The sequence below is a fragment of the Rissa tridactyla genome, chromosome 1 (assembly GCF_028500815.1).
Source record: "Rissa tridactyla isolate bRisTri1 chromosome 1, bRisTri1.patW.cur.20221130, whole genome shotgun sequence".
Classification (NCBI taxonomy): domain Eukaryota; kingdom Metazoa; phylum Chordata; class Aves; order Charadriiformes; family Laridae; genus Rissa; species Rissa tridactyla.
In genome coordinates this window covers 74,137,813-74,164,451 of record NC_071466.1, presented here as the reverse complement: position 1 = coordinate 74,164,451, position 26,639 = coordinate 74,137,813, and the positions used below count along the sequence as shown (strand labels likewise).

The following is a 26,639-nucleotide window of genomic DNA, read 5'->3' as shown; positions in this document are numbered from 1 at the left end:
GAACGAGAAAGTTCTACAGATATAAAACATAAAATAAGCGTCACATGAGCATACCTCCTGTCCTTCCAAGGCCAACCTGCACAGAAGGTTGAAGGCTTCCTTCATTTTTCAACAAATGAGGCAAATGGTAATAGATATTTGGCACTTGAAGAGATTTTCTACTTGTTAGCTCTTTTAGCAATTTCAGTGTCTCATCTGTAAACATACATGAAATCAGTAATGGAGAAAACAAATAATATGAAGTTTTATGGAGTGGTAAAAAGTACAAAATTCCAAGCTTGGTCTTAACTGAAAAAACAGAACAAACAATGCCTTTTACTGAGGCATTATATCTTGTGTATAAAGGACATCTTTGCTCATTTTAATTTTTTAAATAAATGATGGCAAAGATTATTTTCCACCTTGTAGGAATAACCTTGCTACAGATATAGTTAATACTTAGCTGATCACATAAGACTTTAGCGTGTAATCACAGAAGTAAAGAATGCCCCATTTATTTAGGGGTTTGGGGTGGGTTTTGTTTGGGTGGTTTTTTTTCCCCCCAATAAATCAAAATGGGAGGCTTATTTACCCAGATTATTTTTTACTTACACTTACAGAGCTCATCACCACATAGTGATGCTACTGCAAATAACTTTTCAAAGCTACAAAATACATATTGGAATACACTGCATATACAGATACAAAACAAAAATAGGATTAAATATACAATTGAGATTTTCAGTATTTCTGCAATAAAATAAATGCTAACATGAATTTAATTTAGTCCATTAAAGTATACTTAAAATAATTCTTGCTCTTTCTAGAAACTGCCTCTCAGGATCTCCAGGTGGCTCTCAAAGGTGCAAATAACAGTTTTTAAATTCCCCTGCTGTGCATGTTGATTTTCTTACATCAAGTGTGAAAACAACTCTTATTTCAAAAAACAAATATGACAGCATATGGACCCTTCAAAAATTATGGGCTTTATAATATCAACTTAAGTAAAAAAAACTGTACTCAAGGTTTTGAAGATAAAATTGAATTGTGAAGAAGTGAGAAAAGTAATGCTGTAAGTGTCATTCCTCAGATTCTGAGCAGAGCTTCTAAGCTGACAGAAGGGTTTTGTTATGGGTTTTGGTTTGATTGGGGTTTTTAAAAATGTTTATTTTTGGTGAAATTAAATTCCTAACCACTTATAATCTTGAAAAAAAGCTTTGTAAATAGATGTTATAAATAGAGACGCTTATTTTGATCGATTCCAGTACAGGAACATTTTACTTCTCCTCCTAACACTTCCTTTAGCTTCAACTGCCAAAGCCGGACTAAGAATTCTCTCAAAGCGTGACAACTCTTTGTATGAATGAATAATGGTCTACATAAAACAATCTGGAATTCTTTCAGCTTCAAAGACAGCAAATACTACAGAGTATTATGTATACTTAAGTGCATTAAACTTAAAAAATAATAATAATAATCTAAGTTCTGAGCACAAAAGCTCAGGAATTCAGACTTCAGTTGACCACCCCTCATGGCTCCATATGGAACAAAGAGGATGTCCCAGTTGGGATCCAGACACAGTAGAATGTTGAAAATGTGAATTGGTAACTTCAGTTGCATCAGAAGAGACTAACTCCCTATAGCTATATTGTCTATAAGCAAGCTAACTCAATTTTAGAAATAAATGTGGTAATAACTTAATAATAAATCCAGTATCAAAAATTACTTGACTTCCTCTGTTGTTGTTCACTTTAACAGCAAAAACATACACACAGAAGAGGAAGACAAGAGTCACGGTCTATGTTAAATGTAACCTTTACCCACACCATTCCCAAAGATTCAGGGAGCTATAGAGATCCGGTTGGATAGGCCATTAGTGTCAGACAGAGCAATTCATCATTAATATCAGCACTGAGGGCCTGTAATTATAATAACCACCCCCCCCAAAAAAAATTATAGAAAATAGTAACCCATAGCAAAAATGCAAGTAGACAAGATTCAAAAAGTTTGATCCAGTTTTTTGATTTGCAAAACTTTTCCTCATTAGGCCAATACAGTGAAATTTCTGCAACCTACAGAATCAGACCTCTCACCAGAAAGTCTGTATTTATTTGGTATTCATTTTCCATCTAGAAAAAACAGAGTGACTAAAGCAGTAATAGTGTGATTTTAAAAAGTTAGTTTCAATAATCCGGTCAGTAGTGCAAAGACATTCTCAAATATTAACAAATACAGCTGTCAGTAAACTTGAGCATCAGCCTCCAAAATGGGTAAAAACTTAAAGATTTTACCAATTTACCATTTAATTGCTAGTTATTAAGAAGGACGTTATTTGTACATTTTACAAATCATAACCAGTACATTAGCACTTAAGGTTTTACATCTTCCAGCTGACTTTTCAAGATATTTTAATTGCTTCAAGTTCATCCATTTCTTCCGTTTGCTCACCTTTCCCCTCAAGCTCTACTTTAAAAGTGATGTAAATTATTGTGAAAATATATTCACTATGTTAAATAAGTAACCAGAAGTTCCAAACTTTTGGAGCTATGTGTGGAATAAGTATTCAGTCCCTAAAGTCATGAGAATGAAGAGCAAGTGGATCATTAAGAATAGAAATTGGAAAAAACAAAAGCCAAAAAAATCCCCACCAGATATACCATCTTACACTTTCTTTATTTGCACTGCTGAACAGTTTTATTTGGCTTTCTTGGTACTAATTTCTTATTCCACAGTAATAAGAAAAGATATTAGTAGTGCAGAGTTATAAAAAAAAAAATAGCTCAATCACAGTATGTACCTGAAAAATTATTCATTGCATTCTTACTCCCATTTGTTTCTGCTACTGCACGCCTGAACTGCTCCAAGATAGCATTCAGCTCAGAAGAGCGTTGCAGAGTGCGATGCTCAGCTATACGAAGACGCTCCTTCAAAGCATGAAATTCCCGTTGATATGCAATCAACTTTTCTAGAGAGAAAAAAAGAGGATCCTAGTTATTTTTGGAAACAAACACTTACAGACAGATCAAACAAGGGTCAGGGAGTGCTTAGCTATGCCACATCTGAAATCCAATCAAGTTTGCACAGCCCAGCACAATCCCACCTGACTTAGGCACCTTAGCATTTACACAGCATTCAGAGGGAAGTGTGAGCTGCACCAGACACTGATGCAAAGCAGGCATCGAGGGGGGTATGCCCCTCACCCTAGCCCCAGACAGGGGCAGCCTTTGAGTCCTCATTACTCAGCACCACAAGGCAATTCTGAATCTTTTCTTGGAACAGATGCCCACAATTCCTTTCTTTTAAGCCGCATAGTGTGAATGGTGCCTTACAAAAGCACAGGTTACACCTTTTGAAAGCCCTCTCTGAATACTTTGTAAGAATGAGTAGAATTTGACAGTATTGCAGACATACTAATTTCAAAGCCAAATTTTAACTCATGGTATTGTCAGTGCCTGCAAGAACAAAAATTTTGATCAAAATCCTGCTAATGTAAATACATACATGTATTCTTTGAAAGGGAGAGGGAAACATCAAAACTCATTTGCTGTTATGTTGCCTATGCCCTTGCCAGCCAGCAAAATAAGTATCCCTGGTTTCTGCATCTTTCCTTCTTCCAATCGTCATTTCCTCAAGTCTCCTGCTCACCATCATGACTCTCCTTCAGCCAATCTACAGACATGGATTGGAGTATTTTAAGTGATTTTAAACCGTGTAATCAATATTCCAACCACACAGCTTTCATCCATAGACATATCTTTTTTGTTATTTACCTATGAATTCCTAGCCTTTTAGTACTGCAATGGTAGGGAAACAGGTTTTGCAAGCAATTTGAATCTCTTCCTGTTGCTACATTACAGTAACACATGGGGTAAAAAAAGAATTACAGTCAACTTTCCCTTGTTAATAATGCTGCATTTCCTCCAGTTTTATTGAACTTCTTTCAATTTACATTTATTTTCTTTTTTTTTGTAGCTGGGATGTACTGTTCTGATTATGTTTAGAAAACATAATTAGCTAAAATGCCCTCTGTTTTGAAGACAGAAAAATAAAAACATAGTTCACTACCTCTTAAAAACATTTCCCTTGCCAGCCTTATTTTTCCTTTTTTCATTAAAGCCAAATGGTTATTCCTTTTGTGCCAACAAACCCAGAACACAGATGCTGGCCCACAATACAACACTAGGCACACTAAACACTGACAACTGAATCCAGACTGCTATTTGAAACAGGACTTGGTGCTTCAGTCAGCAGTATTGAGAAGGCCAGGAAAACTTTCTGGAGTTTCTGGCACAGAGGGCATTCTTACTTGCCAGTGATAACCCAAAGAAATCAAAGATTGCTTGGAACCATGTCTACTAGTTACAGTAAGGTTACAAAATATTTTAACAGCTAAATGAATATAGAATTGTACTAGTATGGAAGCCACACTCAAGTATGAGAGTGATATTCCCTCCCCAAAATGAATGGGTGATAGCAGGTTATATAGATCCCTGTTAACTTCTGTCTAAACAGGGAAGAACAGGTGAGCCACAAAAGGACTTGCAAGGTTTTATTGAGGGTTTCTATAGCAGTGGATAGCCTCAAAAGCAGCCTGGAGCACCAGGTCTCCCTTCTTGTCTTTCTTCATGGTAAAAGATAGCAAAGTTTGGTACTTCTGTTCTTCCTACTTCGAAACGGCTAAACCTGTCTGTGGCAGAGTCTGTATTTCTCCTGGGAAAATGGCGAGAACCCTATGGAACACATAGTTCAGACTCCAGCACCTCAGGCAGGACAAATTCAGGTCTTCCTCTCTTGATTTATACAAATTCTTGTCGGAGACCTTTTCTTTTCCTACACTTAGTACAAGATGGCAGCACATCACACACAGTACTCCAATGATTCTGGTGCTCTAAGGAACAGCAGAGGCCTAGGACCAATAATTTACTTAGGAATACATCAAGGAGTGAACTGCAGTAGTTCCCTGCCACCTCCACCTAGCAAACTCCATAATGCAAAATCAGAAATATCTTATTGCTAAACTCAGCTTTTAAGCAGAGATTAAGGTTTTTCTGCCTCCCTAATTCAGGTAGGTAATACAAAAATAGGACTAGAGGACCTTTGTAACTCCACAACAAATTAAAAATATGTCATAAAACCACAAGAAACTTAGAGCCCAACTGAAAAGGCAGTTTTATCACATGAAGAAATGAAAACTGTAGTTTCATATTAAGAACTACCAATAAAAATCCCTTACTGCGGAGATGACACTTCTGGAGGAGGCAGCTGTTATAACACCTTTAATTTACAATTAATATAATATGTCAAAAATAAAAGAGGTAATTAGTTAATTTCTTTCTAAAGAAATTTAAAACTATGCATGCAGAAGTAAACTTTTATTTTCATAAATTATCATAGCAGTTTTTGAGCAAAGAATATAGTTTCACAACTGTGGCACTGTAAAGTTTTTCCCAGTAGAAGTATTACAAAGAAGTTCAGTTCTGAGGCTCCCAGTGAACAGTACTGGTATTGCATTTATGGTACTTGAGACCTCAAAACTCTGAATTCCTTTAAGAAATACTAGTTGATTGGTTCAAAGTAGTCAGCTTCTTACAGTTGCTTCAACCAGATATCTAGGTTAAGGAGGCTGCTCTAAAAGATAAGTAAACTCTTGAAACCCATCCTTCAAAAATGTATGACAATTTTTTTTTGTTAAGTCACAATATTATTCAGCCAAGTAAAACTAGAAAATGCTAACATTAAAAATATAATTATATTTTAAGTCAACTACCCTATGAGTATTTTTTCATGTTATTTACACAAAACAAAGTAAAAAACATTCTTTGCAAGAACTTAAGTAATTTAAAACATTTACATTTCTAACACAATCACGGCTAGCATTTTTTATGTATTTGAGATCAATGTGTAATTTGGCCTTCTGAATATGACTGCCTGTACTTTGAAACAAAACAAATTAAATTTAAATTTCTAACAGTTATATCTTTAGCATACTTGCAGTACTTCAAAGCATTGATCAACTGCTCAGATACTTATTACTTAACAAACAAACCAGTAACATCAAGTCTCATCTCATACTGAAAGGCACTTGGCAAAGGAGAAAATACTTCTTAGGGTCTTACAGTACCACCAATAGCGGTCACCACTTCAGACCCAGACTTTAGAAGAGTAAGTGTCCCTTAAGGCATCAGTTTATAAACACTCTAATTTGATTTTTGAGCATTCTTGACTCTTTAAGTACTCGGGAATGAACCTACAAGACTAAGTTTAAGGATCTACTTTTATTTAAACTTCGACTTACCTCAAGTTTGGTAAGCATTGTATATACAAAAAAGTCAATAGTGTAGGCAATATTTTCAAAACACATTTGACCATTTAGTGTTTTATTGTTCAAAGGTTTCTCTAAAACCTAAAGAATTGACTTTTTGTCAAAAGTATCAAACCACTTTTTTCATTGCTGTTACAGTAAAAAGGAAAACACCAGGCCTAAAACCGTAAGGGAAACAGTCACAGAGATCAGTGGTCACCATCATGAAAAAAGTATCTGTTTCTACAGTATTATAAATGACCTTTCTTCTTATGCTGAAACCTAGAGTAATTTAAGAAATTAGAGGAAGAAATTCAGACAGTAAGTTATTGGCCTTGTACAGCTGATGGAAGAACGCCAAAAATACCTGTTCTCTGACAAATAAAACATCCCTCTAATAGCAGCTGTAGCCAACATCAAACATATCTGGTCTCCAATAGTTTCAGCATACAGTCATATCTTTATTTAAGAATAATATGCTATTTTACATTGAAACAAGAAGGCGATGCTTTTCCATACTTTGTTCTGGAAGCCAAAAAGATCAAATAAAAATAACTAGCCCTCCTACTTCAAATGAAAATATCTTGTTAAGAAATTACTTGAAAACTGAAAGCATTAATTCTTCATTATTTTCTCTTAAACTTGAGTAGTTTCAGCAAAACTCCAGAAGCTAAACCCTAAATATTTTAGCTGGCTTGATGTTGCGCACTTCTTGAAAAGTTAGCACTATGTTAACTCAGTTTGTTTTCTCAACCTTTTTTCCCATGTTGCAAGATGTCCTCCTAAATATGCAGAACCTAGAATTTAGACAAGCTCACTTGAAAGTTGATGCAGTATTTTGAAAATTAAAAATTCAAATCAAACTGTGAAGGTTTGCAAGTTTTTGACCAGAGATGGAATCTCAGCTCTCAGCCTACTCTTCCTTCTCTGGGTTATTTATGGCTCTCCCACTAAACAACTGTCAAAAAAGAAAGTCATTCCCAAGAGACACCATTAGCCTAAGTTACAAACTCAGTCCATTCTCCTCTTAGCCACAGACAGCCTCAATTACATTATTTGATTTTTGCTCCAAATTTAGACAGCTCATAAGCTAAGTTTTAAATCAGATGACAATTTCTTAAGCTCAACATGGAGCTTCTGAACATTTTAGCATACATCTAGTTTCTTAGTTTTGAGTCTTCTACTACTAGTCTGATCTGTTTATGTACTTCAACCCGTGACTTTTTAAGAGCAAAGAGCTTTCCCTTAGGATAAAAAAGGGCATCAAATAAAGGAACAAGATAACATGCTGTAGTTTGAATTTACAAAAGCATTTTGCAGATAAACTCAGCTCAACTAAGAGCAAGACAAGTACAGAGGACTTAGCTTTAACACATTGTAGGCCCGATTTATATCTCCTACTCTTATCCAAGTAAGAACTCTTGAAACCTCTCACCCCCTTTGTATGTTAAATAGGAACAGGAAGAATTGACTGCCGTTTGACACACAGACAAAAGGCTCTGGTTGGCAACAAAGCATTGCACACGAATATTCAATTAGTAAAACGCGTAAGGGCAGGAACAGATACCTGATGTGGCAGGACCTTTCATCTATCCAAGAGGGAGATATTAAAATCATTATTCAAATGAACAGCATCTCACTGGCAACAGTACTAAATTCATCAATATAATAGTTAAGTTTATGGCCAATCCTAGTGACAACCCTTTCAGTTTTCTTCTTCCAACCCCAGGGCTCCCTCTCCTTAGACCCTCACTCAAAACCAACACAGCCTGAACCTTCTCAAAAAAAAAAAAGGGGGGGGAGGGGGGGCCTTCAGCTGAAGCCATTTGTGCTACCAGTTACAGGTTCCAGAGCAAGTGTCTCATTCGTGTGCATACTCTGTTGAAGACTTATTAAAATGCCATTAAATAAACACTTACATCTGTGAAAATACACTGTAGTAAGTGCTTATTCAGGCACTTTTGTGATCAGTTATTATACAACTCATTTACTCCCATTATAAAAACCCCACAGTAGTTACCATCATGCCACAGGTCAGAGACAGTAACAAGCATCATGTATTAATTCATTACACTTGCATCAAGGATGTTGGTCAACTCACAGGTTGATAAAAAATAGAGGTCTTAATGGACTGAGACCTTCCATGCTGAGTTTTATGTAGTCATTGGGTGTGGCAAAAGCAGGTTACCCTTCAATGAATTAGGGATCCGTCAACATGCCAGACAATTCAAGCTCGCATAGCTTTTACAAGAACATTTCTTTGTTCGGCTACATAAGGTGAAAAAATAAGTTCATCACTTCCCCCCAAAGCAGTTCAGATGCTTTATGTGATCCATGAAATTGTGGTATCAAGTACATCAGTACCCAGTAAATAAGGACAATACCTGCACTGACCTGCACTTCACTCCCACAAAGATGCATGCAACATGTATTTTTCAGACCATGCTTGATCCATAATACTCAAGTACCTTACCAGCTAGTATTTTGTAGTATCACCTGATCAAACAGTTATCCTTTTAAATTAAAATCCTGCTATGTTAATAGGTAGCAGACTAAATTATTTCCACTGTCATTCAAAAATAGAAAGACCAAATTCCTCTAGTAAATCAAAAGAGATTCTTACTACACTAGTACTTAAGTAATTTTCAACTTAATCTTAAAACTGATGAAGGCTAGATTTCTTATTTTGTGTGGGTTTTGCAAAACGTTAACTGTAAATACAATTACCCAATACGGTGATACAAGATCCTGCTCGCACTGTACAATCATCCAGCATACACATAAAGATGCACAGACAAGAAATACGTAGTGGCATTTACTGAGGAAATACAAACATTGCTTCCATTGCCCTTTGGAAGTGACTCCAAAGCTCAGAAGATATTCACGAGGCACAAATCAAGCACTGCATTCTCAGATGTCTGACCGAGGAGAAGTGAGCAGAGGAATTGTCAAACCAATCATACAGGCATGGCAAAAAGCTCTGTCCACACAAAAGAGATATTAAGATGTTCCAGAATCCACCTGTGACATTTAGGCTTATAAAAAACAGCAACACATTGTAACAAGCTGTGGTAATTATCAAGTGTCAAAACCTGTACATAGGCACAAATCATATCTATACCCTGCAATGTCAAATAGTGAAGAGTAAAGAAGGTTTTAAAAATTGCCCCCCAAAATTAAATCTCAAGTGTCCTTACAAATCAGATTCTGATTTTGTCTGGAAACTGCCTAAAAACTGGTATACCGTGTCCTTGAAATGTTACAATATATTAACATGGATGACTACGCCCCATAAACTAATTAGCTTCCTTGCTCTTAAGTGAAATTAAAACCTTTTATAAGCAAGTTATGATGAGTTATAAAATCTGAAGCAGAAAAGTAATCAACCATGCAAATACAGAATAAAGCTGTATACTGTAAATGCTAACAACAGGCATGCTATAAATAAAAGCTCTTAAGAAAACTGCTCAAGGTCAATTTTTTATCAGTCCTCTTTGAACACATGATCCTGTGGGCCTTTTTAGTTACAGAGTTTATAGCTATGCCTATTCATAAAGCTATGTTATTATTTTGAAGGGATTAGAGAATACGCAATTGTTTTGTAAGTATATTATTCTGTGGAATTAAAGATAGTAAAGTAAGATAGATGATTTATATATGAAAAATACTTCCAACTAATCATGACAAAACATTTTCTGCTTCATGAAACAAACAAAAAAGGTCTTGTATCAAGATTTAGGAAAACAAGTGGGCAAGTCATTCTTTTATCCTTAATCTTGTTACTCAAATTGACAGGTCATTTCAGCAATCCGGTATTTCAATCTACCAAAACAATCCAGCAGAATTACTGTTTATGGCCCTTGTTTTCCACACAAATATACTTATTAGGACTAGAAATATTTTTTTAAATTGCTTATTTAAATAGCTTTCACTGTGAAAACAGTTTATTTTTAAGTGAAGATTCTGCAGGTTTTTCTAAATTTATGTTTAAAAAATAACACAAGAATTATAATTTTAGTTTTTCATTGCAACTTGTTCACATTTTGCACTTCAAGGATCTGTATAAACAAATAATGTTTTTTGTTCTCTCCAATTCTAATGCACTAGCACAAGTCTGCGTGTTTGCTTTGCAACTTTCAGGGCTTGATCCAATCTCAGTCCGGGTACTTTTGTTTAAACATTCTTTTGCAGCAGGAGCTGAAGTTGTTTTCGCTAAAATTTTTTAAGCAATCTGAATATGATCCTTTGTAATATCAACTAATAAAACCCTCCTATTTTGAAATGTAAATTTCAGAATCAATTTACTTGTAAACAATCTTTTGAAAAAGTAACCCCCCCACTTTCTCAGAGATTCCACATATACAAACAAAGCAGAAAAATGGAAGTACTAAACAGATTGGACTCTGAAAACCCACTTCCTCTCCCATTTTTTATATCTTTAATATAAATACAGTAAAATGCTACAGTTAACCAATCCAAAAGGAAGCATGTAGTAGTACATTAGGCAGGTTTGGTTTGTTGGTTTTGTGGGTTTTTTTGTTTGTTTGTTTTGTGTTTTTTGTTTTTTTCTTTTTCCCCTGAAAAGCTACCGAATAAAACATTTTCCTAGAGGAAAAACAATCCTAAGCAATCAGAAAGTCAAAGAAGCCAAAGCAGAATTGTGACAACTAATGAATCATTTACTTAAGAAGTATTTTAAGAGCTGGACAGAGCAGCCAGGAACAGCTTAAAATGTCTCCAGATGCAATTGCTCTTCTTCATCTCTATATACAAATTGTTCAATACAGAAAGGTCACAATTTAGAAAGTTTCCTATACAGTTATAAAACCCACTATCACACCACTCTCAAATCTCCGCTGATGAGGCCTCACAGGGGGTCTGAATGTTCCTTTGGACACAAGGAATAAAAAGAATAACATATCGGAAAACCCAGACACCCACAACTAAGGAGGTCAAGTCAACAGAAGCATATGGTGTTCTGTCTGTGCATTGGCTTCAGACAATAAGGATAATTAAACACACGATTTGTTTGAGAAGAGTTATTAGCAGCACTTGAGCTGAAGGTCTTCTTTTAAAACAAAGAACAGCAAGTTACAATGACATAAAAAAAATAAAGAAATCTCACATTTGCAATTTCTTTGTCCTGATCTGACTGTTAACTTAACTAGCATTCACACTTCTTTGCCTACGACACAATATTGCCTGGGACTCTATGGATGAATATAGTCCTGAGGGCTTTTTAGTTTCCACCTATTTGGTTTTTATTTTATTCCCAGTGCTAAGAAGCACTGTCAACTCTGCTGGAATTTCTTCTTTAAAAGGGAAAGTGATATAAAAAGGTCACTGAAATCATATGCTAAATCAGCTCCACAATAAGTAATCAGCATTTAACATATCTCTAGCCCTGAATAGAAACACTACAAAATAAATAAAAGCTTCATAAATTCCATTCTTAAAAAGCAAAGCTGTACAAGGAAAATTATCACAACTTCTGTGTAGACATACATAGCACAAAGAGTTCAGTTTAAGAAATTAATAGAAAAAGAGCTCAGCTGAGTATGCAATCCACTGAATTCATGTAATTTGGACATCAGCTCTTTACAGCGCCAGAAAAAATTACCTTCAAACAACCTTCACCAAACCCCTCCACTTCGATATTTCTTACTTGCATTGCATAAGACTCAAAGCGTACAACAATGTAAAAGAAACTAGGAAACGGTCAACAATAACATCACACTATTACCGCAAAAACAGGAACACAATTTCTAGTGACAAATTGTACAAAGATCATTATGTTATGATTATTTTTTCAAACTAACTGTCAATTAAAAAGCCATGCTACAACTCTGACTAAAATCTTACGCAGAAGATCTACTACTGCTCAAGCAAGCATGAAGCTCCAGTTCAGGCAAGTGTTAATCATACCACTGCAACACGCTTTATTTTTAAGATACAGGATAGGTTGATATCTAGCCTGCATTCTTGGCAACACTGAAGGACTAAAGCACGGGACTAGCTTTCAGGACTAGCTGAAAGAAAGCATTCCCATTGTATTTTTTTATCATATTAAAATAAACCAATCCATTGTACATTTCTGCAGAAATGCCTGTATTAAGCATACGTATTGCATCCATTTATTGTGTTTGTTTCCTCATTTAGTTTATATGTGTTTGTATATATATATATATATATATGCACACACTTCACTGCTACCAATAAACAAGAATATCTTCTTAAAAGTACATAATAGTTAATTATGCTCATTTCTAACTAGACATATGAAAGAAGCCGTAACCACTTATGCTGATCCTAGCAGACTGTGGCTTCATAATGTAGCTATTGGCATCTGTGTGGTATCATAGTTTCAGCATTAAATATGCCAAAATCTAACCCTGGTAAAACAATTCTTTCACATCTGTTAAAAAAGAACAGGAGACAACCTCTTCACCTGAAATACAGATTTGCTGACAGTGTAAACAAATGTAATTACCCTTTAGGTAATTCAACCCCTTGCAGTCAATTCGACTACAAGTCATCTGTGAGATCTCGTGTTTCTCCTCAGATCTCAATCAGACAATATTTTCAGCTACTTTCTACAAACAAGCACACATACCTATATTAAGATATCAAATCAAAATAGTCATACTATCTAGTGATCTCAAATTACTGGAGGGTTTTGGTTATGTTTTTTTTTTAAATGAAAAATATTTCCCTGCATACCACCTTTTTATAAGCTACTGAATTTCTAATTCAATTTACCAAAATAGCATTCTCTGCCATAAAAGAATTCATGAAAATAGGGTCTTTGATTCTCCTTGTTATTGATTTGATAAGTTAAAACTGGAAAAGGGATTTGAAAGAGAAAACAAGTTTCCATAAGAATTCATGGTAAAAAAGTTTCTGTTGAAAGTGTTTGTTTATCCAAACTAGGGTACACAAACAGTAAACCGATTTTCCAAATCAATTTGGTAATCATTCAAGCTTCCTCTAATCATGTCACTCACATCTTGCAAATAGTCAGTCATCAACTGAACCTGTATTCTACACATTTTTAATATCTTTTACATATCTGATGCCCTCACACCAACTTCCTGCTTTAATAGCTACAGTTATAGCTATATGTTAAGATTAAAGAGGTAAAGTTTTAGTCAAGGATTACACGCATTATTCCTTGTATTCATGATGTACACACATATGAAAATTCAAAAATGATCTGAAATCAACTTACTTTTTTCCCTTCTCCAGCTCTTGGTACACCAGTAAACTGTGTTGCTGACATAACACAATGTTAACAAACATAACACAACATTAACAGCTGGAACCAAAGCCAGACAGTGCCTTTCATAATGCCTAATGTTGAGGGACTTCATCAATCAAAGGATAAAATAAAAAATTTTTGGTTAAAAATTGAAAATAAAGTGCAAGTTTAGTTCTTTTCATTCTGAAAACACCCAGAAATCTTAAATAATAACCATAATTTAGAGAATACTGATGGCAGACTTTAATACTAGTTAGGAAAAGCATACACGCAGATAGGTCTGCATTTGAAAAAAACAGACAGAATCAGGTATGGTTTAAGAGATGATCATCACGCCAATCAATATGTAATTGTGAGCACTAGTGTATCTCAAACTTGTAATTATGGCATTACACCAATTCAAAATTCAACTCTAGCTGGACACCTGAAACTAGTTTAATCTTAACTCTAACATGGTCTCTATGTATCATATTTGTTTTGCCATCGTTTCACAGGCAACTTCCATATGAATAAAAAGAAAATGAGTAAAAGGTTAAAGAAATCAAGGACAGGGAGAGGATGAACAGACGTGTTTATGTCATATGCAAATGACAGAACAAATAATATACTTTAACAGATCAGAATTTCAATCATGGCAAACAAAGCCATAAACAGGAAGAGAGTGGTCTAGAAGCAGTAACAAACGTTTTCACAAGGTTAGAGAAGGCACTACTTGGTTTCTAGTTAGACTTGACTAAGGCCATTGGAATATGTCACACAGTATAAGAAAGCAAAATGGTTTTTTTTGTGAGAAGTAGTGTATCCAAAATACTCAGTGCAGAAAATTAATATTTTGGTTTAACTCTCCCAAATCACCTTGTTAATCATATATTTTTAATTATTTTCCCATTACACTACTCTTAGTCAATATTATTGAACATTAGTTTGTGATGCTACAATGCCACAGGGAAATGTGGTTCCATTTGTATTTCAAATGGGTTAAGGCTTCTGAGTAGAATTATAACTTTCATATTGATCCTTTCTGTAACAAGGAAGCAAAGAGTCTGTGGAAGAACTAACACAGCATAGGAATTATTCCCACAGAAGATATTCAAGAAGCATCATGGGGCTATAAAACCACACCTTAATAAAGATGAATTGAAATAAAGTATGTTTTGATTTTCCCTTACAGGAAAGGCTTTGGTTTTTGCTAAAGATTGTTTAAAAAACTGTTTGCATTACAAAAATTGTATGTAAAATTCCATTTTTACTTTTGAAAGATGCAAATCAATACAGCCATAGGATAGACATTTCCATTACTTTTATGCCATTATATTGCAGTAGATAAATCAATCTGCTATAAAGCTTTTTTTGAGAATGAAGGGTACAGTCAACTGCATCAGCCACCAACTCCACAGTTTCACTTAAATACCACAAATGGCAACACCCCTTTTGGCTTAACAATCAGACTTAGACATTTAATTTCCATTTAAAAAATGTATCTATAACATCTCAATAAACAACATAGCAAAGTAGCCATAAATGACTTTTTGCTCTATGGCACATTTAATGATGACAGTAAACGTACAAACACTAAGTACGAGGCACCACAAGACCAGATACAGATAAAAGCAAACAGCTTAAGCACAGACTCTTGCCAGACCCAGAAGGCTATTCTCTACTAATTCAAAAAAGGACCAAGTACAAAAATACACCCACGAACACAATCATAAGCAGTTTGTTCCGCTAAACCAGCAGTATCATGAACAATCAAAAACTAATATATACAATTTATATGTAAATGTCTGCTTGAGTTTTATTTAAAACAGCGCTCTCACCTGGCACTCTGGTAATTTTGTATGCCTAGAGAGAGCCAAGACTGTGGGGCGGGGAGGGAACACCCAAACCCTAACATAGATACTGCATCCACACAAGTTTCACAGATTTGTCTTCCTACAGCTGTTTCCACGCCTTCTCACTTACAGGGACTTCTATCCTAGTGGCCCCAGCTCTTCCCGAAGACTCCCATCCACACCCCCAGGACCCTCCATTCCTCTGCCACTGTAAACCCAGGCAGCAGAACCAGTGTTTGACCCTTAGCACACAACTCCTCATGCTGTCCCCTATGTATGTCTTCCCATACACATATCTTTTCCATGCATTAATAGCATTTGCCTTTAACCACTATCTAGGCAAAAGACAGCAGTACTGCAGCACAGAGCTCTGCACCCGTCATGTGGTCAGTGGGAACACAAGCAGTGGCTGCACAGCTAGCAAAGCTCAACACAGCTGCTGAGCTCCAGCCCTTCCCTCCACAGGGCCAAGTGGATGGAGGCTCTGTCACGGTCCTAACAGCCCGTTTCCTCCAAACTTAGAGGAATATTGCAGAAATACAGTGTTACTGACAACACAGAATTTGAACCAAGTGAGGAGGACAGCAAAAAAAAAAAAATTATGAAGGAGCGACAGAGGGGAAAAAGAGGATATAGCAGCATGTCTTAAGGCAAAAGAAGCTGCAGTGACATTTCAACTTTTGAAAAAAGTTAACCACCTAACATTCCATCCTATGTTCATTATCTGTGTCATTAGTTTATCAATATGACTGCACCAGCGAACAACTTAAAGCCATTAGTACCGAATATACGAACATATTGTGAATGTCCTAGCATCATTTTTTTTTCTGCATGAGGACAAACTCTCAACTTCACCCAACTGAAACCTTTGATTCCTGCCACCTATGCATAGCTAAAATACCACAAAACCCAATGCAATTCATCTCTGGATCCCCAAAATACAAGAGAAAGAGAAGTCTTCCATTCAGTTATAGCTCATTCCAAGTAAAAAACTTTATCAAACTAAGTTAAATACAGTTAGATTTAAAGCAATGTATTACAAATACAGGGAAAACCATTAGCCTCTTTTTCAGTGTCTCTGTATAATATAAAATTGCACATTTATTGTATACAGTTGCCTTCTCAGTAAAGCAGTGTGGAGAACAAGGGAAAATGAGCCCCAACCTAAAAAGGTCATCTCCACCTATGAACGTATGTGTCCCATTTAAATCAGAAGAGAAAACAGTTATTCTGCCACACGGGAGTTTGAGAATGGTCTCCCCTATTTCTATCTAGGGCCTCCCTGATCAACAGATACATTTGTGCAAAGCGAAAATGTTTAACCCTGACATTTCCACGCAAACAAACTCTTCAACACATGCACCTCTATACATCCTCCAGAAAGTGACTCGCAACACGTTTGCCAACCAACCAGGCAGTAACTGAGTGGTAGATTCCTCTCAGACACCCCAAAAGCATGTGGACTATTGTGCAATTGCTCAGCAACCACTTATCACAAATATGCACTTACATAAAACTTCCCAAAGGTGTCACTTATTGTGCACACTTAAACAATCTCTGTGTACACATTTGGGATTTCTGGTCATGCAGTAACCTGGTCAGCAACAGCATGTCTGTGCACCCACCCATCCGGGGATAATAGGCTCAAGATCTGAAGGATTTCTGCCCAGGCAAGATTTCTATGAAGAAAAAGAAGTCATGTCCAGGAAAACCTAGGTGTTTGTATTCCAAATCTTCTCCAAGAATCATCATACTATATGCTCACACTCTGTTGAACATTCAGGGCTCAGATTTTTGAGAGCTAATATGCTGTATATTCTCAGATGGATTCACTCAGCTACAGACATATGTGGCAAGGAAACAAAGCACACAGGAAAGTAGAACCATGACACAGAAAGAAAAAGTAACCATTCAGTTCTTACAACCTGAAAGCTCCTGAAAACTTAACATGATTTGTTTCTACCACAGAATGGTCAGTAACTCTGGATTTCTGTACATGTAAATCAAGACACTCTTACTTTACACAATTGTTTTCCCTCCCCTCAGAAACCAACAAAACATACACACCAAGAACTACAGCAAGAAAAGCTAGCTTCCTAAATTAAAATTAGATTAGTAACAGTAGATCCACAGGCAAATGTTTAACATTTTAATACATTAGAAGAAAATTAATCTATCAAAAGATAACCAGTCAAAAGAATGCCACTACCTCACAATTAACAAGGCTAAGAGCTGAAACTTTTAGAAATTCTTATTAGCTTAGGCACAAAATTCAAGCATTGCAGAATGTTGATTATTATTTCCATACGTGCTAGTGGGTTGAGGTTGCTGAGGTTGGTTTTTTGTGCCTTGACAACTGTGTTGAACAAGCTCTGCTTCTGAGAATGTATTCTTTCTAACTTGTCCTCCTTGCAAACAACTTGGGATCAAAGCTTCACGATGCTTGCACATCACTGCAAATTAACAACCTTGTAAGTCAAATGTGATGGAATCAAATTTGTTTTATTCAAGTCTTTCTGCAACAGTACCTCTAAAGCTTGTCTCTAGGGCTGTGCAACTAAGTATGAGGGCTGTTTATTTGCAGAACTACTTTAGTAGTGATTTGTAATGGAAAAAAGATTTAGTTCAGCCCATTTCTGAACTGAGAAAACACACATATTCACAGTGTTGATATGTAAGACCATGATGTATCTGTGGGCTACAATAGCAACATTTATGCATGATAAGCACAGGAAACTTTAAAATTATTTTTGAGCTTAAGACAGTAAAATTAAATACTGCTACAAGCTAAAACAGGTTTTCTGTTGTTTACTGTAAGATAGATGGGTGGCATGTCTGTGGGAAGCATCTACAGGAATAGACAGAAAGCTGCATGAAAGCCAAGCAGACAACCAGAAAAGCAGCTGGAAGCACAGCTCTAGAAGACTGTCTAGAGTAATTGCTTTTTAGGCAGAGACTATATGGAATAAAGCCTTGCACTGTGAGCAAAGAAACCACTTTCCATTCACTTTCTGCCATGTTCAGGAAAACAAAACATTATAAACGAAACTAAATTGTAGACTTACCAGTGTCTCATCCTAAAAAGAAACAACTTACAGAATTCTAATCCTCAAGGTTGTATCAATAACAGAAAAAGCTTTTTTGTTATTGAGGCAGCAAATATAGTCATGACTACACAGCAGGAATAAGGTTACTCAGTAAGATGCTACTCTAAACAGTGGGGGTGAAGAAAGAAAAAAGAAAAAAAGTCACACTTGAAAATAAAAACAAGTCACTTTGGGGGATTTTTCTAACACAATATTTTCATGGTTCCTAGCTATAGAAATGGCTGTGGACATTAACAATAAAAGGTTAAGTGAATCTGCTAAAATACAAGCAAACTTTTTATGTATTTTAAGGGACCAAATTTTATGATAATAGAGGGCAACTCTCACACATCTAATGCAAACATCAATATTATTTAGTAATTTAGTAATGAAATGCACCATCATACTGCTCTTGGCACAAGAAGAGAAACTTGACAAAGGTCAAGAACACCCAGTATAACTCAGGTTAGAAGGGACTTCTAGGGGTCATCTGGTCCAACTCCCGGCTCAAGACTAACTTCAGCAAGATAGCTAGTTCAAAGTTAGAACATTGCTGCCAGCTGTAGGTCTTCCCTGAGACTTATTTTGGGAGTGTCATATTGACTTTAAAAACCAATGTAACTCACTCCTTTTGTGCTAGCCCAAATCTCTATTGGTACCAAACATGGTATTGGTCTTTGACTTGCCATCACTGGTTTAACTTGTTCATGGCAATTCTTCACCCCTCCCAATGACCTACTTCAGTATGTAACTGTACTTCCCATTACAAATTTTTTTTCCACTACCTAACCATGATCTCCCTTTCAATTTCAGTCCCTTATATCCTGTTATTCACTATAGCCACAAACAACCAATTGTGTCCTTTTTTTTGGTTTTTTTTGGTAAGAACTTTTAGAGTATTTGAAAATTACTTTCCTGTCTCGCTTCTCACACCTTTCCTTTAAGCTAAGGAATGTCAGGACGCTGACCTTCCCTTAAAATTCAAATTTTCTAGATCTTTAATCACTTGTTGCTCCTTTGAACCTCACCTAATGGACCTTTTCTTTGCAGCGCACCATTCAGAAGTGGACACAGTGCCAAGCAGAGAGAAGATTTTCTGTGTCTTGCTGGGGTAGAAGTCATACTTCTTTACTTCTTAACACCCCTTTTCTGTTCAATTTCTTTTGTTTTCTGCAATAACATGATGACTCACACTTAGCGTGCGATTTACAATAAACTGCCATTACTAACTAGAATCCCAACACCAAATTTCTTCCCCATTCTTTAGGTATACATTTGATTTTCTTCTGCTTTACTGCACCCTATGTTTTGTCTGGGGACTTTCACCTACCTTCAACCCTCCATTCACCCCCTGCTTCCTGACTAGGTCTCCAATTTGCATAAATTATTTTAAACTTCAATCTCTGCCTACCTTCACTGTTCTTCCCAGCATGGTACTGTTTGAAATTTAGTAAGAAATCTCCCCCTCTCATCACCCAGGTTCACTAAGGAAAATGTCAGCCACCACCAAAACTAGGACAGTTCATTGCGAAGCCCCTCTTCCTCACTGTTAAGAATGTGACCATGTATCTATTGTAACTACTCTAGGAAGACAGTTACTAGCAAGAAGATAAATACACACTGGTTTACAATCCATTGCAAAGGTTTCTTAGTAGGTACATCTCTTACAGTAGGGTACGAGCAGCTGTGTCAGATGCAACTTTCTTTCCAGGATTGGCTAAATTACTCATGTGATAGTCTTTGCACAGGAGCATCAACCAGCATTTTGGAGGATTCATGCAAGCATAGAAGACTGAGGCTGAAGAAGTATTAAGAGAAGCCACACTGAGCAGAAGTATTGCCTTTCCACAACACTGAGGACAGGGCCACAATCAGAAGCAGTACCTCAAGATGTTGGCTGAGTCTGATCACATTAAATGCTCTGGGAGCAACCAAATTTTAGAATCACTTAAACTGTCAAGCTAACCTAGCTAGCAGGTTACAAAAAAAAGCAAGGGGACAAGGCAGTGCTGCAAAAGCCCCTTTGATTGTGATTCTTGCCACTGCACCTCGCCAAAAGCACTGGTGTCAGAGAAGTTCTCCTGCAACAGGCACAAAACAAGACAAAAAGACACTGCAGACCTAAACACTGTCCACCTGAACAGCTGGGGTATATACATATTCTGTTCAATTCACCTGGGACAGTGTGTTCACTACCTGCACAGGACTCTCAGTAACCATTCCAAACATACATTCCTGATTTCCTTTAATGAAATTCAACTCCTATTCTTAATATCAATAGGCTATATGCCTTTTTTTTTTTCAGTTTTGGAAACCAAGCTTGAAGTGTATTTTAAATAAAGACCAGAGTAATGTTCATGTGCTGGTGTTAAAAAGAAAAAGGAACTCCTATTTCCTTTAATTTTAGCTCCTGGAAGGTCTGCAACAGATCTGCAGACCTGTTAACAGAAAGGAAAAAAAGACCTCTCTTCTCCAAACAAACTGGCATAAATTGTTACATGCGCTTTCTACTTTAGCATCCCATCCCTTCCCTTTCCCTACCTCCACTCTTCCCAGTTTGTAGTCTATTTAACTTTTTTGGTTGGTTAGTCTAAATTCACATCAGTGGGAAATCAGCACATAACTCTGAAAATTGGAAGGTGCAGACCGTAATCAGCATTTACTCGAATAACAGCTTCTCTTAGGATCAAAGCATTAAGTAAGGTTGGTTACGGTTGCAAAATACTAACATGTATCTCTCAGATTTCTGATCTATTTTTAAAGAGAATATTTGCATAACCACTGCCAAGGAAATAAATAAATGCATCTTGCCCTGTTTCCTCCATGGTTCTGTAGGACTCTTCTCCCTCTGGGAATTAATATTCCTGGTTCTTACTCCAAAATTTTCCACCATTGGCTGATGCTTTTTGTTTTAGTCTCAGTTAAGTTTTCTTATGCTTGCTGTTAAGTTTAGATATTTTTCAGCACTTACAATTATTGTGCCTGAGAAATAGTGCGCTAATTCTAATTTTATGAAAACAGCCAGAGGAGAAAGAAGACAACAGTTTTATTTTACAGCCCAGACCATTTTCTCTCCAAATGAGAGAAAATATCATGCTTAAAACAAAACAGTAGCTACGACCATAACTACTTAAGTATGAGTGAATATTCAGCAAACTAGGAAGCTGGTGAAATATCTTAAAAGTCCTCTCAGAGGTCTTCCCATGTGAATTTAAATCAGCGTACCAAAATAAGCCATCCTCATACAATGAGGAGATCCTGCGGTTACAACATCGCCCTTGGATGAACTGAAAATCAGATGCTTTTTCAACTAATCCTTTATCTGTAAAGAAGAACATGTTTTACATGGGAAATAGAGAACATACACTACTAGTTTCAGATTGCTCTGAAAACTGTGTAGCTTAGACAATCCTGAAGGGTTAAGTTGCATCAGAGTTTCAAAATACATATTCCATACACGTCCTCACCACTTCAAGTAGCCAAATGCCTTCTAGAAGTGACACAAGACACTGCCAACTACTGTCTTTCACCAAGAACAAAGCACACATACTTTAAACAAAAAACTGCTCTACATTTTTTTTTGGGGGGGGGGGGGTGAGGGTGGGGGGTGGATATTGGGGGTTATTGGGTTGGTTTTTGGTTTGGGTTTTTTTTTTTTTTAATCAAAGGCAGCAGAATCAGAGTCGGAATTTAACATAGGAAGCAAGTAATGAGGTTGATGAATGCTTTGCTGAGGAATGTCATCCTACCACACCTGCCCTAATTCAGTAAAATTATTTACCTTCCTTCCCAATTTCCATGCTGGTGACAGGTATCAGGAAGTTTGTTGACCCAAGAAGAGGAGGTTCTTGAGCATTATGGAGCATAATGCTCTTCCTGGAACATTACGTACTCAGACCACTAGTCACATTAAAGATCAAAGCATCAAGACTACACTCTCTACATATCACACAACAGCTTTGATGTAATTTTTGTGACTGGTGTAATAGGTACGCAGTACTGTTTTGAACTGGTTAGATCGTCTTAAAAGCAGTGCCTTTAGGATAAAAAAATCCAAACCACTCCATTTCTGTAGCTCACAAATGAGGTGGTTAAGACCTATGATGCTGAGCAGGTCACTAGTACCAGAAAGCCTGATTCAGTCAAAAGAGATGGTGTTAAGCATAAAGTTATCACTTGCATAAGAACACAGTCTCAGGAGGAATTCAAGGACATCTTACAGTGAACCGACTAACTGTGAATGTGAAATGACTGCAGATCCTTTAAAAGTGGTCCTTTCGTGCATCAAAGTAATCAGCATTTTGATAAGATTTCCAAAATCTACTTCATTCATGCTAACCATAGCACATTTTTAACTCCTAGAAAGCAGTCTTACAACTGTTTTTCATGAATCCCACAAGAGAGGTCTTTCCCAGGTATATTCAGGGCTTGTACTGCTTCCTTACAACTCCAGTGCTTCTAGACATTGCATGGGGTCCAGAAAGTGACAAAGATCTTGGCCAAATTTTGAACGACCAGAGGTATTTTGGTCAAACTTCTTCAAACAGAGTTAACTTCAAAAGCAGAACCCTCTCATTGGCCATTTCATCCAAACAGCAATATCTGCCCCATGAAAGGTTATTTACATAATCAGACCACTGGGTAAGACAAAGCCATGCTGTGATGGCACTTCAGACAGAGTATTTCCTTCAACTTCTGACAACTTTTCAGCATATCCTTAAAGTTCGTAAACAAACATTCTGCCGAGGCAAATTTTTGCACTTTAAACTAGTACCGAAGTCTGTATCGCTTTGAAGTGTCTAAATCCTATCCTGTATAAACTAGGACTAGGTATATTTACTAGAGGAAGACATGATCTACAAAAATATCACATTATTCCAGTCTTATTGCTATTCTACAAGTGATTCTGCATTTTAAGTAACAATTATCCAAGATCTTAGTTCCTCAATTAAAATTAATCACTTGAAGACTGGATTAGGGTCATTATAAACAAGGCATAGGCTTCTGCTTTTAAAAAACAAAATTTGTTTTAGCTATCACTGAGAAGCTAGCAATTTGGGGGCTTGCTTTTTCTTTTAAAAAGTGTAAATAGTATTTTTTTTCCAAGTGTATATTTACTTTGTCGACTGAAGACTAACAAATATCTACAGAAATCTAGTGCATGCCATATAAATGTAATGAATAACAAAAGATGATGATCAGAGTATGACACCCCATAGCCTTTCGGTGAATGGGAACAGCAGGCACTGTATTTCCTTCTAATTGAGCCACTCACAAATTTGTAATGAAAAGTGTTATCAATGAACTAAGACACCATCCCACAAGGCTTACTAAATAAATGTAAAATGATACCAGGCTGGAAAGAAATTCTTAATAAATGTATACCATCAGTTTCTGAACCTATTCCGTTAGTGCAGAAATGTCTCTGATTGAAAACATGGTACTAAATGAACTCAAATCTGTTTTGGTTTTATACAACCTGTGCAAACTAATGAAGTGCTAAACGTAAGTTAAAAACTAAAATAAAATTTAAAAAACAATATTCTATGTATAAATTTCTCTTGAAGCAGCACCTTAAGAGCAAGTTATCTAGACTGTAGTTTCGTAACCATGATTTACGATTAACACGTTAGTGATATCTTGTTACACTGATTTTTATTTAACAAATTACCATCTTCATGCTCAACAACAAGATCTGGAAGAAGATAAATGCAGAACTTTTATACCAACATTAAGAACATATTGATTCTAAGCATTCATATGGGAAAAAGAAAAGTATAAACACTAGAGCAGTCTGACCAACAAAAGCCTAAATTGTCACCAAGTGCCATATATACTAGTACTCTCTAAATAGCAGGTTTTTGTTAGTTTCTTTTAATGGATACTTTTCTTTGTGTTACACTTTGACAAAAGAGAACAAGACTTGCAAATCATATGTCAAGTAAGAAAGAAAAAAGCATGAGAAAGAATTTCATAGATAGACACTTTTGCTTAAGTGAAAGCAAAATTCTTGCGAGGTTCTTCAGCAAGAAATTAATCAGTAACATAAAAGGTAACTAGAGGATGTGGTATTAGTCAAAATGAAGAAAATACTATTTACAGTACTATTTAGATATCCTTTTCCTGTCAGTCTTTGGCACACCTACACTTTTGTTGTCCAATTAAAAGTTCTATATATTACCACAGCCTTGAGAACCTGACATTTTTTCTGCTGCTTACATTCAGAAGGCTAGCCTACCAACAAACTGCTAGAGCAGAGCTAACACCACAAAGCATCTGCTTCTCCTACAAGTGTCCAATGGGGAAAAAAAATTCAATATGCCACAGAATTCATCTGCTTCTTTTATGCTTAAATAAGGGTTACAACTTGGCTGTGCTACAACAGACGGTATTCCTGGAAAACCTCTGCTTCCTCTTATTAGACCTGAGGCACAACTGAAGATAATATTGTCAGCAGAACAGTCAGAACAAACCATGTAGCAATCTGACTTTTAAAATTACTTGATCTTTGAAGGACATAGTCTACTATTTTTCAAGAGATCAGATGTTTATAAAGAAAAAACAAAACAAAACAAGCCTTTCTTCTTCTAGAAACCATTGCTAAACGAGTTTATTTGCTTTACTGAAGGACAAAACCAAAACATCTTACTTGCACTAAACAATCCTGACCCTCAGAAAAACTGAATTTTCCAAGGTTCACATGTAGCACAATAAGATCAACAAAGATAAATAAAAAGGTAGAAGTCTGTTACGCATAATAGTTACTCGATTATTTCATGAGATTGCTTATGTTATGATAATAGATGCATTTCCCATTATCTGGTCAATTTACTCATATTACTTTATTTCTTATATCATACTCTGACAAGACATATTTTACATTTCATTCAAAGACAGCAAGACAAGTCTTTCAATGATGTTGATTGGCAGTTTGCCACTGCTATCACTGAATCATCGGGGAAAACAGAAAGCAGCACCAAAAATAACATTCTCCAGCCAGGTCCATTGGCCATATGTTACAAGGTGGGGGGAGAAAATAAAAGGAAAAAAAAACAGGAAAAAAACAAACAATAACAAAAAACAGAGACCATATGTTTTCCCTACAACTATAAACCAGAAAAAAAAAAAAGACCCAAACCACAACTATTCAGCCTGGACCAACCCCTTCCTCCAACAGTAGCATTGGCTTTCTTCAGGTACATTTTTTTTTCTTTCTAAAACAGGATCACTCTAAGTTAATTTTCATGAACCTATTGGCAAGTGTTTATTCCTCACCAAGGCAATACCTTCTGGAGCAGAGCTAGTCAACAAGCAGTTTACAGACTGCTGACGTACAGCAGCGGTGCACACGCCTGTACTATTCATTCCTCTGACATACAACCACATGAAGGTCAGTTTAGTTTTTTAGCCTTTTACTTACCTTTCCCATTTTGCCATGCAGTATACCAGGACAAACTGAGGAAAGTAGTGATGAAAACTAACACGGTGGCCACAGTTCCATTTCGGAGCCTCATCTCATTTCAGCATCACACTTGTTTATGTTCTATTAGCGATGAGGACCTATCTGTTGGGCTTGCTGCAATGAAGTCAGCTGAAGTCCACCAGCAGCAGTTGGCCAGTAGCAACACGACACGTAGCGCTCACATATCAGAGGTATCATAAATCAATCCATTTCAAAGTGATTTAAGTTTTCTTACAGTTCTCATAAATTAAACTTCTCTTTATTCTTCTACTCCTGTTTAAAGGAAACAAAATTTTAACAGTTGATGCCAAAAATATAAGTTATAAGAGTCCCCCATGTACCAAAATACATTAAAGAAATACTACTATATGCTCATTGGTGTGGCTTACATGGACCTCCCTCGCACCACCTCAGTCTAGGCTCAGAGAATAAAACTTGTTAGATTAATTTGTCTTTTTTCTGGAGGAGCTGTATTTCACATGAATTTGATCATTAAAGGACAAACATACACATCACCAACATCACAATTTTATCATAAACTCAAGGCAAGATCATGCATTACCTGGCACATAATGAACTGATACAAAAGTTGTTTTCAGGAAGCCAGCAACTCAAGGCCCCACTCATAAGCACACACTTCGACAAAACCCCTCTGAAATCAGTGAGGCCTAATGTAATGGCAGCAGCAGAACCACCTGCAGCAAACTGACAGACCAGAGCT

At 36.3% G+C, this 26,639-nt stretch overlaps 1 protein-coding gene across 5 annotated transcripts in view; it reads right to left on the bottom strand.

Moving 5' to 3' along the window:
* Positions 1-26,639, bottom strand: part of MGAT4A (alpha-1,3-mannosyl-glycoprotein 4-beta-N-acetylglucosaminyltransferase A) — a 75,673-nt gene that overhangs the window by 46,019 nt on the left and 3,015 nt on the right. For 4 of the 5 annotated variants that reach the window (XM_054213546.1, XM_054213808.1, XM_054213636.1 and 1 more), the window contains exons 2-4: positions 25,877-26,191; positions 2,777-2,944; positions 55-195 (exon numbers count right to left, since the gene is read on the bottom strand). In XM_054213546.1, coding sequence (XP_054069521.1) covers positions 55-195; positions 2,777-2,944; positions 25,877-25,970 — 403 coding nt within the window. In that variant the 5' untranslated portion in view covers positions 25,971-26,191. Of the gene's footprint in view, positions 1-54; positions 196-2,776; positions 2,945-3,480; positions 3,632-25,876; positions 26,192-26,639 lie in introns of those variants that run through there. The other variant, XM_054213898.1, reaches the window with a different exon arrangement.